The sequence below is a fragment of the Prunus mume genome, linkage group LG5, assembly GCF_029339155.1.
Source record: "Prunus mume cultivar Tortuosa linkage group LG5, ASM2933915v1, whole genome shotgun sequence".
In the NCBI taxonomy this organism is placed as follows: domain Eukaryota; kingdom Viridiplantae; phylum Streptophyta; class Magnoliopsida; order Rosales; family Rosaceae; genus Prunus; species Prunus mume.
The window spans coordinates 11,213,058-11,236,857 of NC_142702.1; the positions used below are offsets into that span (position 1 = coordinate 11,213,058).

General features: G+C 36.4%; 3 protein-coding genes across 7 annotated transcripts; 1 reads left to right on the forward strand and 2 right to left on the reverse strand.

Moving 5' to 3' along the window:
* Positions 1 to 12,901: 12,901 nt before the first annotated feature.
* LOC103331110 (ubiquinone biosynthesis COQ9-like protein) lies at positions 12,902 to 15,887 on the reverse strand. Of its 4 annotated transcripts, none has more exons than XM_008233720.2 (3): positions 15,727 to 15,887; positions 14,019 to 14,997; positions 12,902 to 13,146 (listed from the first exon to the last, which is right to left on the reverse strand). In XM_008233720.2, the coding sequence occupies exon 2, from the start codon at positions 14,969 to 14,971 to the stop codon at positions 14,063 to 14,065; it is 909 nt and encodes a 302-aa protein (XP_008231942.2). In that variant the 5' UTR covers positions 14,972 to 14,997; positions 15,727 to 15,887; the 3' UTR covers positions 12,902 to 13,146; positions 14,019 to 14,062. The 4 variants fall into 4 exon arrangements, with proteins under 4 accessions (XP_008231942.2, XP_088909652.1, XP_088909651.1 ...); XM_089053526.1 differs by lacking the exon at positions 12,902 to 13,146 and adding an exon at positions 13,857 to 13,907; XM_089053525.1 differs by lacking the exon at positions 12,902 to 13,146 and having other exon boundaries at positions 13,857 to 14,997.
* Positions 15,888 to 16,108: 221 nt separating this feature from the next.
* Positions 16,109 to 18,854, forward strand: LOC103331112 (uncharacterized). Of its 2 annotated transcripts, none has more exons than XM_008233721.3 (5): positions 16,109 to 16,283; positions 16,653 to 16,785; positions 17,039 to 17,283; positions 17,858 to 18,029; positions 18,363 to 18,854. In XM_008233721.3, the coding sequence occupies exons 1-5, from the start codon at positions 16,168 to 16,170 to the stop codon at positions 18,552 to 18,554; spliced, it is 858 nt and encodes a 285-aa protein (XP_008231943.2). In that variant the 5' UTR covers positions 16,109 to 16,167; the 3' UTR covers positions 18,555 to 18,854. The 2 variants fall into 2 exon arrangements, with proteins under 2 accessions (XP_008231943.2, XP_016649984.2); XM_016794498.2 differs by having other exon boundaries at positions 16,141 to 16,283; positions 16,663 to 16,785.
* A 1,510-nt stretch (positions 18,855 to 20,364) lies between these two features.
* On the reverse strand, positions 20,365 to 21,113 carry LOC103331113 (small ribosomal subunit protein eS25). The gene is made up of 2 exons (XM_008233722.3): positions 20,974 to 21,113; positions 20,365 to 20,890 (listed from the first exon to the last, which is right to left on the reverse strand). Exons 1-2 carry the CDS (start codon positions 20,974 to 20,976, stop codon positions 20,567 to 20,569), a joined length of 327 nt encoding a protein of 108 aa, XP_008231944.1. The 5' UTR covers positions 20,977 to 21,113; the 3' UTR covers positions 20,365 to 20,566.
* Positions 21,114 to 23,800: the final 2,687 nt, after the last annotated feature.

Sequence of the window (23,800 nt, forward strand, 5' to 3'; positions counted from 1 at the left end):
AAATTTGTTCATTAATTTTTCTCATAAAACATATTAATTTTAAACCTCTTTTATAAATGACCTTAGCATTATTGAGCATCATTTGAGTGTTCTTTTCCCCTTAATATTTATTTACATTGTTGTTGAAAACTAGGAATAATATCTGACCTTCACTTATGTAGTTATGACCATCATTAGTAAAAGCTTTCAGAAAGGGGAAAAAAAAAAGTCTTGCACTCTTAGATGTCAGTTTAATGGTGGGTGAGCTTGATCAGTCTACTATTTGTTACCTAGCGAGGTCCCAGCTCCTTATTACCCTGGTAGATGAAGTGATCTTTAACAAGCAAAGTAAGAACATTTACAATCATGCTCTTTATTTTTTAGTTAAAATTTAGCTAAGAACATCTCCAAACGATACGTCAAAAGTGCCACATAAACATTTAATTGCTAGAAATAACATCTCACATCACTCCAACCGAATTGTCAAAGCTAATGTGGAATGAAGGCTGGAGGTTCAACTGTTACTTTTGACATCCCAAAAGCAAGATGTTAAATAAATATTTTATTAATTTTTAATGACAGCTGGCTGTTACTTTCATTTATTATTTTTCTTTTTTATTTTTTTTTCTTTATCTTGAATGATTTGACTGTTACAATAATTATTTATTTGACATATCAAGTAGAGTGTAAAACTGTGTAAATGTCAAATTACCACATCAGCCATCAAATTTAAATTTGATGTTTGGTATTTGACATCTCCCTTGGAAATGCTCTAAAAACACACAAATTTAGAAGCTTATAAAGATCTCTTTATTTTAGGAAGTGTATAAGAAGTACGGTTGGAGTTATATTTTTCCAATTCCTCCCCAAAATTTGTAAGAAAGTGGTTTAGAAAGTCAATTATGAATGCTCTAATGTCTCACATCTATCTAATAAATGCATGATTAGAATGGATTATCTTTCTCGCTCTTATCCAATCTTTCATTGGTACACATGAATATATGATCCCACTCGTGCCTTCGGATCAAACCAAGAGAACTATAGTGTCAGTGACATTGGAGAATTAGGCAAGAGGCAATTGTGAAAAGATTTTGTAAAAATAAAATTCATTCTTGATGAGTGTTGGGAAAAACAAATATTCTCCTCGAAAATTGCGCAAGCATTTGAGGGATTTCCGGTCCTTAATGATGGAGTGATGAAGCAAAAGCTCAATGATAGGCCTACAACGTGTTGAACTCAACAACGTAAAAACTATGGACGAATGCCTATCTTTTATTAGTAAACAAACTACTCTAAGATTAACGCGTCTTCACATTTCCTAGTAGTCATAGAGAAGTGTCACCAATAACTTGATATTCTCGGTATTTAGCATGCATACACACTTCAATCAGTTACCTAGTCATTGCAATGTCTACCTTCATCGGTCTGCAAGAAGTTAAATTCATGTTGACTATGAATAACTCTCGGCGGACCTTTATTAATGGTAAAATAATAAAATACAAAGTACGTCCCAGGATTAACAACTGAGGTCCTTCATTGGTGACCAAGAGTGCGAGTGATGTTGGTGATGTGGATGATGCGTTGGATCTGGACTTCGGCAAACGATTGTGGTCGAGGAAGGAGATTAGGGGTTCGATACCTGATGGCTTTGCCTTTGTAATATTTCTAGCGTTGTTTCATCATAAAAAAGAATTTGAAACTTTTACATCACGACTCCTTGGTCTAACAACCCTAAATCCGCCACAGTGGCAATGTCATTTCTATTTGAGGCGTTTTTCTCCATATGATAGATTCAGCCCAACAAGTACTATCCTCCTCTTGTTTTCCATTCAACGATCAGAACTTTACATCATCCTTCAAGAACTAACCCTGATAAAATTGGAAGGTGCTTGGTCATCTATGGTGAAAAAAAAAAAAAAAAGGTTCTTTAAATAAAACTTGAATGAAAATGTGGATAATCAAATGGCTAAAAGGTGTATAATTTAGCTTATGGTTTGTACGGGGCAATCTTTAAAGAGAACCTGAAAACCGAACTGTTTCAACCATTGGCTTACCGTCTGGTAATAAAAGTTTTTTTTTAAAGGAAAATGACATGAAATTAAATTCAATAAAACCCTGATCCGTAGGAGATGGATCGGTTTGAAAATTGCATGTCAAGTCCTTGTATGCCAGTGACCCTCTTCTATTTTATAAATTTTTCCATGCTCATCTGTCCCATTCCCTCGCCACCACTCTTTCTTTTTTTATTTTATTGATTAAAAAAACATTATAAATCTGAACAATTATATTATTTATATATATAGAACAAAAGGTAGAGAATTAAGATTCAAAATACTAGAAAATATTATAGAAAATTAGTTAAATACCCATTTCTAGATATAAAACTATAAAAATACCCTATACTATTTAATGTATATAAACACACCCAAAATAAACCCAAAAATCAACAGCTGTATATTTTTTAATTTAATTATTAAAATGAAATACCTTTATTACCCTTTTAACATAAAATTGGAATTCTAATCAACAACAAATCAAAACCCATTTCACGACCTTCAGTCTCTCATCTTCATCTTCAACCCCAATTTTTAGTTTTTGTTCAACCTCATCATTCTAAGCTTCGTCGGAAGGCTCGCTGGGCTATCGACAATGATGCGCTGGAGAGGGCCTTTTCTCCGTTCGGTGAGATCATCAAATCGAAGAGCCGTTTGATGCATGTTCTCTCTCTGCTTCTTGATCTTCTGTTTCTCTATGTTACTTGATCTTTCTCTCCCAAAGATTGAAGATCGATCGATTCCTTTCCATTTTTGTTTATTATTGTGAATTTGTTTGATTATACTCCAGCGTTTTTGTTTTGATGGACGGATCTGATTTGATTTGGTTTCTTTTTGTGTTTCCAGATCATCGACAACCTGGAGGTCCAGGGGCTTCGACTTCGACTTCTACTTCGTCACCTTCAACAACGAGAAGGACATTAGGGATGTGATCGAAGGCATGAACGACCAGAACCTCGACAGCCGTAACATCACCGTCAGCGAGGCCCAGTCTTGTGGAAGCGGCAGTGGTGGTAAGGAGGTTATAGCTCCAAAGGTGGCGGCAGAGGATGTGGTTGCGGGCATTCGCTTCACTAATTGCTCCAAAGTTCAGTTCGCCATGAATCCGTATCATTGCTCAGCTCAGCAGCTCTTCTGTCTCAACTTTCAGTCAGTAGTCCTCCTTCCTTTCTAGTTCCTAGCCATAATTGAGATGCTATTGCTTTGCCTTGTTTTGCCCTTGCTCCTTACTTTATTGATGATGATTGATTTTGTCACATTAGCTGAAGTTGAAGTCGTATATGGTGCTAGTATTAACTATTGAATTTCATGCTCTTTGCATTCCTAATTTCTAACTAACATGCATCCTGGTTGATGATTGTCTTAGACTGCTCAATATTTATTTAAAAAAATACTATCATTTCCCCCATTTTGGTTATGCTTTTTGTTTCTCTTTTGCCTTGCCTTTTTCATGAGAGAAAGAAGAGATTGCTCTCCTAGGGAATTCAGACTAAGAATATGTATTGGTAGAAAACTTTATATTGAATAGATTCTGCCTGCAACAACTTCTTTTAAATATTCCTATACAGCACACGGGGACTTGCACCAAACCAAACTTCTTCTTCTTCTCTTCTTCTTCTGTATATTTATTTATTTGGTTGTTATTGAGAGAGAGAGAGAGAGAGAGAGAGAGAGAGAGAGAGAGAGAGAGAGAGTTGGGTTGGTGTGCGTACGTGTGTATGTGTGGGATTGATCTTTTATACAAATTGAAAAACTCTCTTTGCCTCTCTAGAAACTTTTGTTGGAAGAAGAATCCTCTGAGATTTCTTGAATAAAGTTTCAATAATGTATCACACTACTAGCTTTGCCATGCTACTATGTATTATGGTGCCCCATATTAATCTCTACATATTTATCCGTTGACCATATAAAAATGACCGTTAAAGCAACAACTTTAGTTTAATTATTGTCATTTAAACATTTATCTATCTTTCTTGTTGCAAACTCATAGAGATTGGTAGGTCCATGGAGGTCCTGAAAAAGGAGATATTTTATTTACTTCATTGTTACAATATATGTAACCACTTAGCATTACAATAACTTTATATTGAAATTTTGACGCGGGGAGTGAATGGCTTCATATTATCCCTATAGTTTGTAGTGAAATAGTAGACTATTCAAATTCTATGTACTATTTCACCTTATCAGTTATGCGCTTTGGGCTTATAATTGTTAACTGTGTTATTCCAATTATTCTATTATGCTTAATTATTTTGTTCTTATTTCGTATTGTCAGATTTGGTGAACAACCTTGGTACCATTGCAAAGTCTAGCACCAAGGAATTTATGGAAGCCTTGGCTGCTGGTGCATATCTTGTTGTAGATAAGGTCATTGTTACTACCAAGCACAATGATGATGAACAGTATGTGTAGGAGTCACTCTGATTCAATGTTTATGGTATGTGAAGTGATGAAGGATAAATTAATTATGCAAATGAAATGATGTAACTGATTTTGAGTGGTATGGAGTTGTACACTTTTATCGTACCGATTATGTAAATGAAATGATGTAGTTGTTAACTTCCAGTAAGTGGTATGAACTATATAATAACTGTTCATGCCCTGCAACTGAGTTGATTTCTATGACATAGTATTAACAGTGTACTTTTTTTTTATTTTTGTAAAGATATTTCCTTTTGCCTTTGCGATTGTATGAAGTGAAACTATGAACAATTGGAGGTGGTTTCTGCAAAAGATATCGGATGTCTTGCTGGGCTGTTATAGTTTTTTTTTAAAAAATTTATATGAAATGATATTAACAATGTACTTTTATAAAATAGTATTAACAATGTACTTCTATCATATGGAATTAACATTGTACTTCTATAACATCGTATTAACAATGTACTTCTATGAAATTGTATTAATAATGTACTTCTATCACATGGTATTAACAATGTACTTCTATCACATGGTATTAACAGTGTACGGAGGTTCAGTGGAGAAGGGTTTTAAGGACAGCTTCTTGATTTTCACGATTTTTTTTTTTAGTTTGGGTGTTTTTAAAAATTTTGTGTTGGGCTTGTTTTTGGTTCTTTTTGAGTTTTTTGTGTTGAGCTTGTTTTAAGTTAATCAATGATAGAGATGTAATTTATAGGAATTTCAACAATCATTTCTTATTTAGTAAATAGGTTTTGGGTGTGTTTCTAAAGTGCATTTCATGTGGGGTTTTTTTTATAATTTCAGCCCCTATTTTGGGTATATTACTAAAGCTCCCAAAATATTATGGTTAATGCAAACATTAAGAATTAAAATTATTAATTAAATGAGGATAATTATGGTAACTTCACACTTTTTCATATTAAAAAAATTAAAATTAAAAGATAAATAATATAATGGATTCTATTTTTATGGAACACAACTACCCATTATCTTTTTTAATTCTAAAATAAATTTAAATTCTTTTAAAAAAAAGCCTATTACAGGCGCGAAAGCGGGTGCGAGAGGCTAGTACATGTTAAGTTATATCCAAATGATTAAGAATCAAGATAACAAACTGAATACCTCATATAAATGTATACATATATAGAGTTAGACGCCCCAAATCTTAAAATTTAAACCTTACCACATAAAACAATATTGTTTTATATTTGTTAGTCTAATAAATAATAGTATTAGGGTTTCCCCCTCAACAAATCGATCATTGTCCTTCTCGTTTCAAGGTTGATTTTTAAATCTATACCCTCAAACAAGTTGGCAAGTTCTTATTTAGTTAGGATTTTAGTTACTTACCCATTTGTCTAGTTATAATTGAGATTTATTTTCTATTATAATTTAGATTTATTTTTTATTGTAATTTAGATTTATTTCCAGTTTTATTTAAAGTTGTACTTCCTTATAAATACCTCCATATTAAAGAAGAATACATAACTGAATAAAACTGAAACGAAAATGTGAACAATCAAACAGCTAGAAAGTGTATAATTTAGCTCATGATTTTCATGGGCAATCTTGGAAAGAGAACCTGAAAACTAAACAGTTTCAATCATTGGCCTAGATTCATGAGGTGAGAAAATCCATAGCTGAGTTACATATATGAATCAACTCTAATTATATATGAAGTCTAAATTTGTTATGTTAACCCCTCAGTATTTGCAACTTTGAATCCTAATTAACATTTGTTTTTTTTCGGGTACAACAATTTATTTTACATTTGAATGCAATAAAACACAAACGTTGCAAAAGGAGAAAAAACTTCAAACCATTGCCTTCTCCCCACTAGCTTCCCTCCATCTCCATCCCCGTCTCCCAACCCTCCGCCAGAAGCCAATGGGGCTGCAAGTCAGTGAGGTACATCATGACGATTTGGCCGTGGCGTTTAGAGGCACCGATGGCATATGTGCCTGCCTATAATGGTGGCCATTTTGCAATGAAATTTTTAATCGTAGAAATTGAAAGAAAAAATAATAATGTTCGGTAAAATAAATAAATAAATAAAACACCATCAAAATAAAAAGTACACAGGGGTTCAAGCAGACTCATCCTTCAAACATTTCATTGAGTGAATATGAATGATTTAATTCTGCCTCTTCATGCCAATTCTATAGGTATGCACAACCCAGAAAGGAAGAGAACAAAGAAAGAAAAATAAGAAAACTATAATACAAAGAAAAGAAAGAAAAGAGTAGATTCTCTCTCTCTCTCTCTCTCTCTCTCTCTCTCTCTCTCTCTTCATGCATTCCATTGAACACGCATGAAGTGAGAAGCCATGCATGCATGCAATATACAGAGTTTGAAAATTATCCCCTGCGGTAGGCCGCACCACTATCATAATCACTACGGATCAGAAGCAATAATAGTATTGCTTTTGTTGGGAGCAAAATTGGAGGGCTGCTTTTGCAGAATCAGCTTGCGCATTGAATCCATAAGCTTTGTGCTCCTAGGGGTGTTGGGCCCAACACCAACTTCATCTCCATGATCAACGGCCCTGATTCTTTCCCTCTGCAGGCTCTGCTTGTAGTTGATCTCCTCCTCCTCTTCCTCCTCCTCCTCCTCCATCAACTTGGGTCTTCGAGAAGACTTTTTATCCTGCTGGAGCTTGCACTTCTGAAGCTTCACGTACTTCTTCATCTTCAACATTTCAATTTCGAAACCCAAAACCCTCTTTTGCAAATTAATTTTTTTTTTTTCCAAAAATGTTTTTTTATTTTTGGTGATTTACAAATTGGATGCATGTTGTGCTTTATTTATGTATTAGCTGGACGCGTTAATAATAACGACGTGTTTGGTTGGGACAGCTAAGTGTGAGCCAAAAACAGTATAAAGCTGTTTTTTTAATTACCATTTCAATGAAGCAAAGGCTTATATTAGTTTGCCGTCGTGGTAAACTCATCTTTTTGTTTATGTTTGTTGAAGTAGGTCAAAGAATTTCTTTGGAATTTTCCTTTTGGGTTCTGTTTGGTCACCCAATTAAACAGAAATATCTTAATTTTGACAGATTTTTTGTTTACTAACTATTTCACGTGTTGGGTACGTTGAGTGTGAGAGGAATTAATATATTCATGTGGACATAAAATTGCATGAAAGATGACTTTCTCCACCATACTAGATGCATCATGCATGTCAATCCATTTCAAGCCAAGCTTCAACTATCATTAGTTGGATCTCGAGTCTTTGCATTTAGTATCTGTGCATTTACATGCATTTAAAAAATTGATAACTGTTAGATTGATCTAATGAATTTTAATAAGTCCACATCATCATAATTGTAGTCTATTTTAATCACTAGACTCACAATTTACACCTTATTATATGTAGAGATATTTATTCAAAACCCCATTTTAGCATGATATATTATACAAAAACTTACATAGTCTATTTGGAGAGAAAAACTCAAAATAGCCACTTGTCATTTTCTAATTGGTTGTTACAAAATTGTAACACACTAAGAATGACCAATTAGAAAATGACAAGTGGCTATTTTGGGTTTTTGGATATATATCATGCTAAAATGGGCCTATATGTACTCAATACCTTTAAAATAATGAAATGAAAAATTTACACTCCCATCAAGCAACAACCACCCCACTCCCCGACACAGTCCCTCTACTGCCAACCAATTTCAAGGCCCCTCAGTAGTGGTTCTAGGATTCGAAAGCGGGTTGGGCAAAACTTACATACTAAACTCAATTTGATACGAGTGAATTTCATTAATAAACATAAAAGGATACACTTAGTCAAGGAGGAGGTAATGAGCCTACCCTCGAATGCATCTCTATCCATAAATAAAAGTTCCACAAATGCAAAAACTAAAACTAAAACCAAAAGTAAATGCAATGCAAAATAAACCAAAACTATCGATGCTTAGAACTCTTAAATTCTTAAATTATCAATGTATTATCAATATAATTAGCAAACTCTCTTTCATTCCTAATTAAACCCTAGAATACTCAATTTAAAATTCAAACTATAATTAAAGATATAGAAAATAGAGGGAGAAAGAAGATGCTGATGTTGGTAGCTAAAAAGATAGAGAAACAAGCAAATGTCTCATAGCAAAAAGAGAAGGAGAGAGAAGATAGGACCACCTACATGGGCAGCGTGTGTGTAGGGTTTGTTTTTAATTTTTTTAATTTTGGATTGGGCTTATAACATATGTAGGTTATTTTATTTTATTTTATTTTATTGGAAAAACTACATAAGAGCCCCCCAAACTATATGGTCATTTTCAAGTTCATACTCACCTTTAGGGACATTTAAGAGTACATACTCAAAAGCCCAGAAAACCTACAATTTACCCTCATCGTTACACAAATTGTTAGTTATTCTGTTAAATGCTTACTTGTCAAATGTGAAATCTATATTTTTTTTTAGTGACATGGACTTCCATGTAGACCCAAAAAAAAATAAAAATCTTTTACCGTTGTTCTCTCTCTCTCTCTCTCTCTCTCTCTCTCTCTCTCTCTGAATAAAAATTTATTTGACTTAATTGGAGATCCATGCGAGAGCTATCGACATAGGTCAAACGGGCCACTCTCATCTACACGTCTCCGGACATACACTTACGGAAACTATCGACGTGTCTATGGACATAGGCCAAATGAGCCACTCTTATTTAAATGTCTCTGGACACACACTTTATGAGCTATCGACATGTCTCCGAACATAGGCCAAAAATGCCACTCCACGAGAGCTATTGGCACGTCTCCAGACATAGGCCAAATAGGCCACTCTCATCTACATGTCTCTGTACATACACTTACAAGATACAATGCGAATTGAAGTTTGAAAAACAACTGAAAATTCCATAGTAAAGCGGCCAGCCTTCCAAGTTCAACAAGAAAGAAGATGGTTGACTAAAGACCATTTATTGAAACAAGAAGTGAAAATATAGAGTTCAAAAATAATAAAGGAGTCTACGTCTACTAAGGAACTCTGGCAGGTGACCCTTGGCCGACTACTTCCTCAGTTGCCTTTTGATTAGTTGTGCCAACCGCGGTCTCACTCTACTCAATCACCACCATCTGCTCGGCAGCCCTAGCTACCAACTCCTCCGCATCTGCCCCAACCTCATCAACTGCGCCATCCTTGGTGCCATCTTCCTCCAATGCAGCTTCATCCACCATGTGCTCTTCAACTGCTCATACATCTATGGTGTTGATCTGCTCACTTTAAGCAGGGAGCACGTCCACGTAGAGCAGCTCATCATATTCATCTTTGATGGGGGCAACATGGAGAGGCACCATTCCTGCAGTCCAAGTATCCTAGCTTGTACGCATTAGCAGCAATCTCATGCTTGGATGCCTCTGTGGCTTCAACATAAGTGTCAAACTTGACCAGCAGCTTGTTACGGTTTTAGGCCAGAAAGGCATACTTTTGTTTGAGGTGATAATAAGCTTCCTTGCGTTCGAGGAGGGTAGCAACAAGAGACTTGAGCTCACCATCTTTTTGGCCAAGAGAACTCTTCAGTGCAAACATACTTTCCTTTATCTCATACATTCTGGCATTATGGCGAATTGACTTGTTCGAAAGCTTGTCAACCATATCAGAATTCTTCCTCGTCAGCTCATCTAGCAAAGCAGAAGAGGAGCAATAGGAGACGAGTTCCGCATGGCCCTAGTAGCAAAAAACATCCCCTTTTGAAGATGATACATAACAACTTTTTCTTGCTTACCTAGGGAGAGGCTTGAGAACGTGCTAAGGTCGCCAGCCTGATGTATGTGGTCAACCAACTTGGCACAGGCAGATAGACTTGATAGGAAGTTTGTTCACATGCTCATCTCCAGCAAAGCTATCACCAGCTCTTGGACCAACAGTTGGAGCAACTGAATGACTTTTGCTCAAGCAGACAACTCTTTAGCCCTCCTGACCACATTCTGGAATGCTGAATAAGCTCCGCGCTTGACTATTCGTGGCTTGGAAAACAAGTCATGATTGCTCGATAAGGGTATAGTCTTCTCAGTTTGATCCCCAAATCAGCGCAGACGACTCGAATCTTGCTTCTCATCAATCTCCCTATAGGGTAGATCACGGGTTTTGAGTAGTTCGAGTGAAGACTTGAGCAAAATATCCCAAACCTTCTGCATGTCATTGACTTTCTTGTCGCTCACGTAACGAGGTGCTTTATCCCAGCAGATGAAGAATGAACAATTTCCATGAGGACCATCTTTTCAGATGGGACCCTTCTCGAGATCCCTTGTTGTACACTCACATGCCGCCATGAATTTATCATGAACCCTAGTCATATCTTTGGGTTATGTCCAAAGGAATGCAAATGGCTAAGGCCTACGTCGTTTTCATAAGACAACTTATGGTGCCTTAGATCAAGGACTAATTTGCACTATTCCAATTTGAGAGATCTTGATTGGCATGTAAGTAAAACTTCCTTTCAAGTTCTCTTTGTTGATCGCATTCAGTGAATTCATTCTCTAACGAACACCCATACACTTATCTTAGTGTCTCCACACGCATGACTCAAAACCAGTCATCCTCCTGATTGAGCAGATACAGTGCATGATGGTCTTTGTGGTTTATCACTGTACAGTTGATTATCCTATGACTATGAACAGTTTAGGATGCGAACATGGTACAAAAAGGTCTCCTCAACTTAACTTATTTAAGTCACTTTCTAAGTCTCACGATCCATGGACTTGTTGATTAAGTAAATGACTAAGATAATTACATCTCATGATTGGCTTTAGGGCATACTTCTAACAGATCCCCTATGTTTATTTTAGCTCGCAACTTTTGCCAAATATTTTCAATTATATCAATTATATTGACATGCCAAATAATCATACATTCTGGTGCACCTATGCAATTTTTTCATGAGTTCACCCAATTTTTTCAATTGAACGGATTGCATAGGTGCACCATAATGTATGGGACGTCGTCTTTGGCTCCTGTATTTGCAACAACAATGCTACCAACGACTGCAGCAACTCCATCAGCACTGCCTTCGGCGACTATGGTGGCGAGGATTCCATCAGCACCTCTGTTATGGCTCTTTTGGGTTGCATAAATGGTGTCACGCCACTTTAGCACCTCGCAATACATTTCATGGGAATTTTTAATTTTTTTATAATTGTTGTCACATATCATTACGAAGTCCTCAACGAGGTTCTCCCAGGTGAGCTTCTCAGACAAGTTCTTGGGTGCCGCTCCAGGTTCTGTCCTCACCAAAGTGGGGAGAGGAAAGAAGCGCCAAGTAGTAAAAGAGTTAGATCAACGGTTCCAACAACAATGTCAACAAACCCTAAAACATAGGCTGTTTTTTTCCAGTGACTTCCCCGAGCTTTTCATAGTCATCTCTTCATGTGGGTTGTTCATGTTTTTTTTTTTTTTTTTGGTAGTTCTGTTTTACATGGGAGCCGGTGAGGTTCAAAACGTTGGCGGCGGCAGCAGCAAATAATTTTCCGAAGGGTCTCATGGTGATGGTGCTCAAGTCCGATGAGTGGGTGAGAGACAGAGGGAGACAGAAAGGAACTTGGAAGCATCACTTTATATTTATCTAGTATTGTAACAATCATCTTATCTAGATCCCCTATGTCTACTTTACCTCGCGACCTTTGCCAAATGTTTTCGATTAAATCCTTTATAATGACTTGGTAGTGCGAGAGTAACACTACCCTTTTGCCAATATCATATCCATACATGTCATGCTCCTTGATGAACTGATCTAATGATTGATTGTTGAACTCCATGACATTTTCTAGTAATTAATCTCCTCCCCATGCGCCAAAAATCCATAGTAATGTGGATCCCTATCAATCCAAATAGAGGATTACAACATTCCGGATTATTGTTATCCCACATGCAAAAGGTTGTAAATTAGGACCCAAATATAGTAATTATATTGTTATAAAGATCTATTTTACCAGGTTATGGTACCCTTAGTGCCAAAACGATGTAATACTAGCACTCCTAATATGTTTGCATATTTTAGGGTTAACAACATAAAATTACCCAATCTTTTGGGGTCATTCAAAATTAGTACATCTAGCTCTAAGGAAAACATTACCGAACGCCGCCCTAGTTTCCTCCATTTTTATTTTGGTTTATGATGTTACCCTAGCATATATGCTACTCGCATATCTTTTCATCCATTTTTATTTTAGTTTAGATAAATATCACTAGACCGAAATTGTCCACTCATTGACATATTTTAATGGATTAGAGTTCATTGTAAGTTTAGGTAAATTACATGTCTTTAATTGCTATCATTGAAATACAAAGTCAGAAGTGAATACTCGAAAAACCTTCAAAGAATATTACATATGGAAGACCAATTTGCTTGCTCATATGTTCTCTTATCTTTTATGTGGGAAGCTTGTTTGATTTTAATTTATTTTTCAAAATAAGGCTTATAAACTCAAATTCCAAGCCTCACATTTAGAATCTACGCATTTTTCTGCATTTCACTTAATCCTAATCATTGTAATAATCTTAAAATCTATAACACGACACGTCAACTATCATAAGTTTGAAAGTCCAATTTCACCCTTTCAATAAAATTAATAATAAAACCCACCCCTAGTAGCATCGGCAGACCGCCACTCCACGATCAGCCAACTTTGATGTTCTCTTGGACAAGCTTTGCCATCGATTAGGTCATGGCTTCCCCTGTATCTTTAGCCTGTGAAGGAAAAATTGAGAACGTATTAATACAAGGTTCAGCCAACTATTTGCAGCATAGAATACAAGGTTTTCCGAGGTAAATTCACTGTATGAGTTTGGACAGAGCAACCCAGGAATCAATGCTTTGTGGAAGCACAATCCCGGGCACTTGGAGGGCCTTTAAATGGGATTACCGTTGTCGAAGGAAGTGCTGGGTTTGGTTTGTTATTTTTTAAGTTTTAAATTTCAAAATTTTTAACTCTTCTGGAAGGGTAAAATTAGACTTTTTAGAGTGTTAAAACTACACCTAAATTGATGGTAGTTGACATGTCATGTTATAAGTAGTTGTATTAAGATAAAGAAAAATGCGGAAAAATGCATAGATTCTAAATACATAGGCTCATGATGCAAAAAACTCAGGTTGTTCCACAACATTCCAATCATAGTTGAACAGCTACTAACATAGTACTGTTTATGAATTACAATGTCAAAGACCCTGATACAATGATAGTAATTATTTTTAAAGAAAAACATTTTTTTATTTTGAACAGTATTTTCATGTTATACATAATATAAACTCATACACTTCATTTACACTCCATTTTCTTGTCCGGGTAAATTCCCTTTTATTTATTTCAGGTCAGGTCTAAGGAGAAGCCCCGTCCAACATGAATTCAACAGACTACAGAAAGTACCAAAAATGTGCAATACCTTCAAACTGGACCCTGAGAGCTTAAATGAAGCTTCAATTGACAAAGAAATGGATCTTGCAATAGACAACTAAACTCAACTCAGGCTTCAGCAGAGAAGGAAAAGATTTACAATAATTTGAGCTAGCAATATAATTCTTTAGTAAAGTTGTAACAGAGCATCTCATCCAAGTTTACTGACCAGAGAGAGGACTGATGCTTGCAATATAATTCTTTAGTAATATCTTAGCCCTGAAAGACTCTCTTCACAAATCCTTGCAAAGAAGTCCCCATCCCAGCACCAACAGCTTCTGCCAAGTATGTTGCCTCTTGGACGGTTTTCTTCAAGTCAAAAGCATCTTTCACTCGATCATCCAAGAATGCCCATGTATCACAAAAATCGGGGGAATTATCAGTAAGCATGTAAATCTCGGTTGTGGAGTATATACCTCCAAGGACAGTCCGCTTCACATACCACTGAAAATCAGCTGTGTCGTCGCCAGCACCATGCCAGATCTCATCCATAAGCATCGCCCTCTGCTTAAAACTTGTGGGTACATTCACTGGTTGTGCCTGGATGCTAAGAGCTTGTGGCCACTTCGATATGTAGGGTGCCTGCATTTCTAAGCGAATCTTCACAAGCTTTGTGATCCTCTCACTTGGTATCAAACTTTTTAACTCCTCTGTACTAGAGTCGATCATATCACTAAGCCTTTGCAAACAGTCATCCATGAAAAACTCAACGAGCATACCCTCCTTCCTTGGAAATGATCCGACAATCGATGGAGACAGACCAACATCCCTTGCACCAGCAATCATAGCCGCTTCGCTCCATCCCAACCTTATAACATGGGGGAGTGAGGCTTGGAGCACACGAGCTTGCTCATCTTGGTATTCCGCTCTCGGTCTCCTAGTGTGATCAGCCGTTGAAGACGTGGTATTTGAAAAATTAGGGATTTGATTGGCCGTTGACGATGTGGAGTTTTGAAAGTTAGGGCTTTGATTGACGAAAGATTCAGAGTTCACAGTTGTGGAAAAGTGAGAACGACTAATGAGGGATTGAAGAGGGCGGTAACGAATAATACGGTGGTTGGTACTGCTACCCAAGGATGTACCAAAGAGATGGAGAAGCCGCTTCGCTGCTGAGCTATACATTTTGATTTGGTATCACCAATATCTGTCTACAAGGCAAATGAGGGTTTTGATGAAGTGATGATACGATAATATAAACGGTTAAAAGCATAAATGTTAGAAATGAGTTATTAGTTTTGCAAGAAACAAGTTAATGTTTTTTCTGTATAAATATAATATATCAAATATTCATTTACAATAAAATAAATTTTACCTAGAATTGTTAATTTCTTCAAATTATTTCACTTAAAATGTCTCTCTCTCATGGATATGAATCTAAATTGACGGAATATATAGAAGACTTCAATGTCATTAATTTCCCCAAAGAAATATCCAGACTCATAGCCATCAAGAAGATTATAAAACAATGCTGCAATCCATCCATAACCCTCCCCTTTAAGTGGCAGAAGAAAATCATTTTTTTTTTTCATTGATACTCAATGTTGTATTAATTGATAGATATCAAGGTTTTGACATTGCTGACCTTACATGATAATCACTCACCCCAATTGCATAAAATTGATAATAGTATTTTTTTAAAATATAAAATTTGTAATTTTTTTTTTCTAGAACAATCTTGATACAGATAATGGAGATGCCTAGATTAGAAATATTAACAGCAATTTAAACCCATGACAACAAATGGTATAATTTTGGAACAGAGAAAAAAAAAATCAAAAGCCCTAGCGTAAACCTCTAAGTTACAGACACTAGTTTAATCCCAACCCAAAAAAAGCACCAGAAATTGACAAAGCAGAAGAAAAATTGCGAACACAAACCTGGATTTGGAAGAGAGCTTCCTTGTTGCAGAGGAAATGGAACCCAACGGCAAAGGGAAAAGAGGAGTGAGAGTGCTTCGTTTTTCTTAGGCTGAGAGAGACCCGCGGAGAAGAGTGTTTCCTATTGTTGCGTCGATTTGATTGAACGAGTTTTATTTTATTTTTTATTTAAAAATAATATTTCGGGTCGGGTTGTATTTGCAAATCGGGTGGTTTTATTTAAGCCGAAAGGTCAACTTTGGTCCCGGGGCAAACTACAGAGACAAGACAACTTTGTATATGAAGTTAGGTTGTTGTAATCTCAACCGTTGGGAACATCCAACGGCTGAACAAAGCCCCGCCAAACGAAAGAGAGAGTTCTTTTGTCAGCAGAGCATTTTCTATGGGTTTTTTTTTAACTCTAAGCTCAGTTCTTCTTGTTTGGTGGGTCTTTGCATAACAATGGAGAGAGGGGTACAGAGATGGGTTGTGAACATATCAGGGTGGGACCCATCTCCCCAAGATTTCTCCTTTGCTCTCTCTGTTCTTCCTTCAGTTGAGCAGCCCTCTGTCACCAGGTTTTCCCTTGCTTTTTCTTTTAGTTGCTGTCTTTTGTTTTTTGTTTTTTTGGATTCCAACAAAACCTAGAAAGAAGAAAACCCAATAGTGATCAAAGTAAATGGTTTTATTCCAACAAAAGGCATATATTTGTGTTATTTTATGCCTTTTGCAAGTAATATATATGAACCAAACTTGGCACTTGCTTTTGGCAGAGTCAAAGTGACTTGTCTGATAAATGACTGAACCATCAATACATGAAACGGGAAATTTCCACTAGAGTTTTGATGTTATAAGTAGCATCCAAGAAAGCAAAATGATAATGGATTGAGCTTAGGAAGAATTGTTGAGACAGTTAACAGAGATGCATTATATTTTGACGTTGGTAGATTTGTACAGATGGAAGACAGGAAGCGGGCACTTGTGAGCCGGCTGCTTCAATATGCTCTTGTAAATGAAGTTTTGGCAATTCCCTATGATGAAATTATCATTAAGCGCACCTTGGAAGGCAAACCATATCTGGTATGTATGATTAAACTTGCCATTTCTTGTTTTATCGAAATGAATTTGGTTTTAATGGAGATCCAAATATGTATTGAAGTCACGGAATCTGGCATTAATATCTTGTTCTGCATACTATGTTTAATTTCCAACTATGTCTATACAAGAAATGATTTTACATCCTTTTCTTGGCGCAATTCTTGTACCTTCCTTGCTTGTACATCCACCATTAATATCTTGTTCACTACACTCTGCATAATGTCTTTGTTTTCAGGAATGTGATGATGTTTGCGCAGATTTTCCCAATTTTAATTTCAATGCATCTCATCATGGTGACTATGTTGCTATAGCGTCCGAACCTTTGTGCCTCGTCGGGGTGGACGTTGTTTCCATAGTCATTCCTCAGAAAGAGACGGTTATAGAATTTATTCAAAACTTCTCCTCATACTTTTCAAGTTTTGAATGGGATAGTATAGTCAATGCTGGCACATCTGATGATATTCTGATTGAGTTTTACAGGTAAATCGTTTCCTGACATTCTGTGAAAATTTATTCCATAATACTTTTGTGTTGTAAGTTATAGCTTTTCATTGTTGTTTCCTTGTCAGATATTCTAATTTCAATATACTTATGATTTGTGCACTTGTACTCTATGTAAACCTTAGTGACCCACTAGAGAACTACTGGAAGAAAGAAAGACTTTGTTTCCTATCTTATCTAACATTGTTGGTTTTCATGTAAAATCTCCCTTGAGTTTAAAATTATGGAATAAAGTTCAGTATCTTTGTCAGAACATCTAACTGTCACAGTTTTGCAGTTTTCTGTGTGGCTTGGTTCTCTTTTAGATATGGCTAGCATACCTTGCCTGAAATTTTTTACTGCATATTCACTCTGTTTATCTGTTGGGGATAAGTTCACAGGTCTATTAGAATAGAAACCCTTCAATTCAAGTTTATTAAATATGCGTTGAGCTTGAATGTTCAGGTGAATCATTAGGGTTTGGCAAAATAATGTTTATTTATCGGTGCAGTAAGCAGCATACGGGAGAGGTCCAAAGATTTGAGTAGCTGATGATTTATAGTGTGTTTTGTAGATATTGGTGTCTGAAAGAAGCTTATGTAAAAGCGATTGGGAGTGGAGTGGCATATGGTTTGGACAGAGTGGAATTTCATCACAGTTGCTGGACAAACATCACTGTTAATGTTGAGGGGAAGGCTATGAAAGAATGGCGCTTTTGGCTTCTTGAGCTAGGAAAGGGACATTTGGTAAGTCCCTTGTTAATTTTCTTTCCTTGTTTTCATTGAGATGCCATTTCAATTTTCAAGGTTACATAGTTTCGTTGGTAATCTATAGCTTCCGTAGTTTTTCCAAAGTTCTTACTTAATGGATACCTGGGGTGCTAAAAATATCGATGGAATGCAACAAAATCTGAATATGCATGCACGAACACTGGGGACGAGTCAAACTTAAGACCTTTTTTACAGCTCGACCTTCTCCATCCTACCATCCGAACCAAGGCATTAAGACTATGCATACTAATTTTATTGGCACGAGGCAATTATTTTCCTGCTGTGTGACAGTTTTCCATGAAATCGCAGGTCTCCATTGCAAGGGGTCATCCAAGATCAGCTACTGAGAGTTATATGAGAACATTAAAACAGGCAGAGTTTGATGAAGAGGAGTATAACGCCGCTCTTCATCTTCCAAATGTCAGATTTGTCTCCAGAACTGTAGAACAACTCATTCCGGTTTCACACAAAGACCGTGTACATCGTACTTCGATTTCATGATACCATTGAAGCGCTGATGAACAGGTGAAAGCATTCACTTCAGCCTTTTACAGGAGAAATTAAAATCAAACTGTAGTAGCACTTCTATATATAAAGTTTAATGTCGCTGCAGCATAGCGTTGTTTCGGTTCCCGTCAGCATTATTGTATGTAAATTGGGCATGTGTGGTAGGATGGGTCTAGATGACTCGGGCATTGTCATTATATTGCTTAAGATGTAAGCTTGATTTTTGTTGTATGCTTGTAAGTTGTAATTCAAAGTTGACAAAAATTAGTTTTATATATTTATGTTTTGGGTAAATTGGCTGGGGCAAACTTTTATCCTTAGGCCCCATTTGGTTCACCAAACGAATTTGAATGGAAATCACTTCTCAAGGAATAATAAATGAAAGATTCATTTTCCACATTTGGTAATATTTGAGAAGTAATTTCCTTTTCCATGTTTTGTGTAGAAATGGAAAACAAAGATCATATAAATTTTCAATTATACTCATATTAAATCAAATAATAAAAAATACATTAAATTATATATTATAATTTTAAATTGTTAATGGGTACAAAATAATCATTAAAAAACATATATTTAATGTTAGCTCATTTTCCCAAACTTTCTCCTGAGGAGGGAAAACAAAACCTAAGTCGGGAAGAGGGCTTCACTTTCCCATGAGCCAAGTAATGATTTCGCATGCCTGGATTTACCAAACAAGGGAAAGCAATTGATTTCTCATCCTCAAACCTCCTTTCCCATGAACCAAACAAGGCTAAGGATGAAGTAAAATGCAACCGGTAACACAAGATGTATAAATGATGAAATCTGGAGATATTTGACATCCCTGCTAATGCTTTAGATTAATTAAAGGATCATCTGCTCAAATTCCTCAGATTCAGCATAAAACTGTGGAGAAGCAAAATCTTGGTAAATTTACAATATTTTTCAAGAAAATCCAAGTATCAACCAATCTACTAGAGGCAGCCAATTTCAGAACCTGAAAAATGGATAGTGTACTGCTAGAGGCAGCCAACCTAAAACCGTGAAGAAGCCTCTCATCATGTATTTTATTAAAACCCTAAAATCCATCCTTATCCCAACCCTAAATCTAAGAAGCCAGAACCATCTTACCCAGTTGCTGCAGCAGAAAACTTCATGCTAGGTTTTAACCCATAAAAACTTCTGAAAACATTTTCTTTCTGTGCTTTGCTACGCATAGTCCTTAAAACTACTCAAATATGAATCTTACTCTACTCTTCTACATCAATCATCACACTGTATACCTAACTGGGGTTTGCTTTGCACAAATAAACATTTATAGTTCACCGTCAGCCATATAACAGTTCCAAAGCATCATTTGCGTTTAAAACACCATTTTAGACTCCTAGTGCAAGTACTTGAATCAGTACAACATCTCTACTCTTGTTAGCTTCAAACACACAGCACTATATCATCTCTCCGGCGGAAAAAGAAACAGAAAACTAAATCCAAAGCACACAAAATTGACGTAGTTTAAAGAATCTAAAAGAACAAGAAAATAAATTGAAGGACATACAAGATGTCAAGAAAAAAAAGTTGCGATCTTCAGAGAAAAGAGAGGAGCAATAAGGAAGGAGAAGGGAGAGATGACATCAGTCAGTGACCTAGGTTGCATATTTTGCCTACTGTTCTGGCAGCACTGTCAAACTGGATGAACTCAAAATTATAAGAACATGTAAGGGTAATGCAATCTAGCCTCTAAATAGATGTATAAGCAAATATTGTTTCAACTTTTAAGGTTGGAATGACAACAAAGTTCATGGAAACCATGGAAAACGCAACAAAGAAGAACAACGGTTTCTCACTATTTGAATGGATTCATAATCTACTAGCAAGCTAATGCGTAATAATCCTGAATAATCAAAGTCTCATTAACCATAAAAACCAAAACAAAACTGGCATGCAAATAAAAAAGGGATGCTAAATAGTCTACAACGATATAATAATCACCAAAACGACTTAATAACCATAGAAAACAAGACGACCTAGGTGTTGGTGGCCCTGGTGTAGATCTGCTGGCTGGCATGAGCAGAAACCATCCTAATCGCCCCTCTGGCCATCAAGTCCCTTATGGCCTTCCTCGCCAGCGACCCATTGATCCTGAGACGGTCGGAGAGAATGGAGGGTGTGATGAGCTTATACTTCGGTGCCTCAGCGATGAGCTTGTCGTACGTGCCCTGGTCGAAGAGCACCATGTTGTTGACCTTCTCCTTTTGCTTTCCTTTGCTCCACTTCTTCTTCTTCTGCTTGCCTCCTCCAGACTTCGCCGGCTTCGACGACGGTGGCGGTGCCTTGTCCTTCTTCGGTGCCTGAAATAATAAAAAACTCTAGATTGTCAGAGACATTCTCACAAACAGATGGCGATCAATCTGGAAAGGAATTTGGTCCGTACCATTGGATCGGTACTGAGAAAGAGAGGGGAGAGACAGAGAGAGAAAGAGAAGAGGTTGCGGGCGGGAGGCAGTGCGAGTGAAAGAGGAAGATAGGTGAGGGGTAGAGATTTATTAACTTAGGGTTTCCTCGGGGTTACATGGTACCGACGTCGTTTTGGCGACCTTTTGTTTTTATTTTGGGCTAGTTTGTTCCTTTGATTGATTGACTGGCCCATTTCTGAAGGATCCAGATATTTGGGCCCAGAACTCCAATCAAATGCAATTTTATGGTTGATGTTCTTGCTCGTTTTTTACCACTCAATTCATTAATTTTATTATTGCGTCATAATATGTGATGTTCGTCAAATGTGGTATATAAATGTGATCGCTTTATAAATGGCATTTGTGATTTCAATATACTGTTAATTAAATTTTTTTTTTAAAGGTTCGATAACACATACAAATTGTCCCATGTTCTAATATTGTGCAGAGATGTTCCCAATTGTTTGGGACTCGGCCTAAATTTACCAGTCCGGTAAATTGCCTTATAAGAGCATCTTCAAGGGAGATATCAAATACCAAACTTTAAATTTAAATTTGATGGCTGATGTGGCAATTTGACATTTACACAGTTTTTTACTCTACTCGATATGTCAAATAAATAATTATTATAACAGTCAAATCATTTAAGATAAAGAAGAAAAAAATAAAAAAATAAAAAAATAAATGAAAGTTACAACCAGCTGTCTCTAAAAAATAATAAAATATTCATTTGACATCTTACTTTTGGGATGTCAAAAATAACAGCTGAACCTCTAGCCTTCATTCTACATCAGCTTTGATAATTCGATTGGAGTGATGTGAGATGTTATTTCTAATCATTAAATGTCTATGTGGCACTTTTGAAATATCGGTTGGAGATGCTCTAAGAGAGAGTGGGATGCTTTTCTTTTTTCATTTGAAAACAACCTTTTACCTTGTACAGTACTGAACACGATATAACTTGTCCAACCTCTTATGGTTGATGTTCTTGCTCATTTTTTACCACTCAATTCATTAATTTTATTATTGCGTCATAATATGTGATGTTCGTCAAATGTGGTATATAAATGTGATCGCTTTATAAATGGCATTTGTGATTTCAATATACTGTTAATAATTTTTTTTTTTAAAGGTTAGATAACAAATACAAATTGTCCCATGTTCCAATATTGTGCAGAGATGTTCCCAATTGTTTAGGACTCGGCCTAAATTTACCAGTCCGGTAAATTGCCTTACAAGAGAGAGTGGGATGCTTTTATTTTTTTCATTTGAAAACAACCTTTTACTTTGTACAGTACTGAACACCTATGTTGCACGGACACTCTAAACTGCTGGAGTGTCGGAGTGTCGGACACGCCGACATGCCGACACGGCTCCGACACGCCCTCGACACGCATTGGACACGGTCAACGGTTGGGATACGGTCAAGACACAGCTCCGACACGGTCAAGACATAGCAGGGACCAGTTTGAAATTTTCAAAATAAAATCTGGGGTCTAAACTTGATTTTTGAAACTTTTGGTGGACTGATTTGAAATATTTTTAAAAATATGGGCTAAAAGTGGGAAAATACTTTTTTATACCTAAATCTCACTTTTTTCTGTTGCCGAAGTTTATTTCCTCCATCACAGCTCTTCTCCTCCCCTTCTCCTGGTTTTGCACAAGGTAACTCTCTTTGCAATTTTTTTTTTCTCTATTTTCAAATGCATTTATTTATGTTCTCTATTTTCTTTTCTTATCTCCTTTCACATCAGTAGAAGAGTTGGACTTGGTGGTGAGGTGACAATTCTTTCTTCTATTTTTTTTAAGAGAAACACAACAAATAATGACAATAACATTGAAGACATAGATGCTTGAAGAAGATTCAGAGTTAGATCATTTATGTTTTATTTTGTGGTCTATTAATTATTATGTATGGATGATGAACATGAGTTATTTGTTTTGTTTTATGGAATTATGTGACATTGAAGTATTAAGAATAAATTATTATTTTAATTGCCGTGTCCTAGCCGTACCCGTGTCCTAATTTTTTGAGATTTTCCGTGTCGCCGTGTCCCCATGTCGCGTTCCCGTGTCCCTGTACCCGTGTCCATGCAACGTAGCTGAACACAATATAACTTGTCCAGCCTCTTAATCCGGCACAGTACAAAATATTCAACAATAATAAGCATGTTAATTAGCTATTACACAGCACCTGCTTAGCATCTTACAGTAAAAATGAAAAAGCTGGTACAGAAACTTGCGAGCTATGTATATGTTCAGGACAAGCATCTCCCAAAAACTCCGACACGACCTGCAACAGCAGAGCACAAAAAACAAGTTCAAGTAAAGAAATCACCAAATGAAGATCAAACAAGAAAAATGATCAAGTTTGTAGTAGATGTTCTTAGAATCAAGAACCTAAACAACATGAAATAGTCACGAAAACTGTTATTTGTTATGACAGGAGAATTTATCAGCACCGCATAAACAAGGCTTATGAGATTTGTCCTACTTTTTTTTTAAAACTTCTTTAAATAAGCGTACAAAAAGAACTGTGTACCAGAGCCATAATACTAGCATCGCAGGTTGCCCTACTCTGAAAATAACATCCGCAAAGCAATCTTGTCTAACATAAAGCATATTCAAATCCATAGATGTCCATTGTCAAGCCCCTCCGCAATATGGTCTTGCAAACCGTATACTAATCCGTAATCAGGTGAGGTTGATAGCAGCTTATCTTCTGCTTGGGCTTGGGTTTTACCTTCACCCTTGTTGTTAGCCAATGATTGACAGACTAGTGGCACCACAATAGGTAGCATCTAG

Excerpts from the sequence above, each read along its gene's own strand:
- LOC103331110 (XM_008233720.2), bottom strand. The coding sequence starts at position 14,971 with ATGTATAGCTCAGCAGCGAAGCGGCTTCTCCATCTCTTTGGTACATCC.
- LOC103331112 (XM_008233721.3), top strand. The coding sequence starts at position 16,168 with ATGGAGAGAGGGGTACAGAGATGGGTTGTGAACATATCAGGGTGGGAC. Across the intron at positions 16,786-17,038 it reads TGGAAGGCAAACCATATCTG|GAATGTGATGATGTTTGCGC; the intron begins GTATGTATGATT and ends CTTTGTTTTCAG. Across the intron at positions 17,284-17,857 it reads ATTCTGATTGAGTTTTACAG|ATATTGGTGTCTGAAAGAAG; the intron begins GTAAATCGTTTC and ends TGTGTTTTGTAG.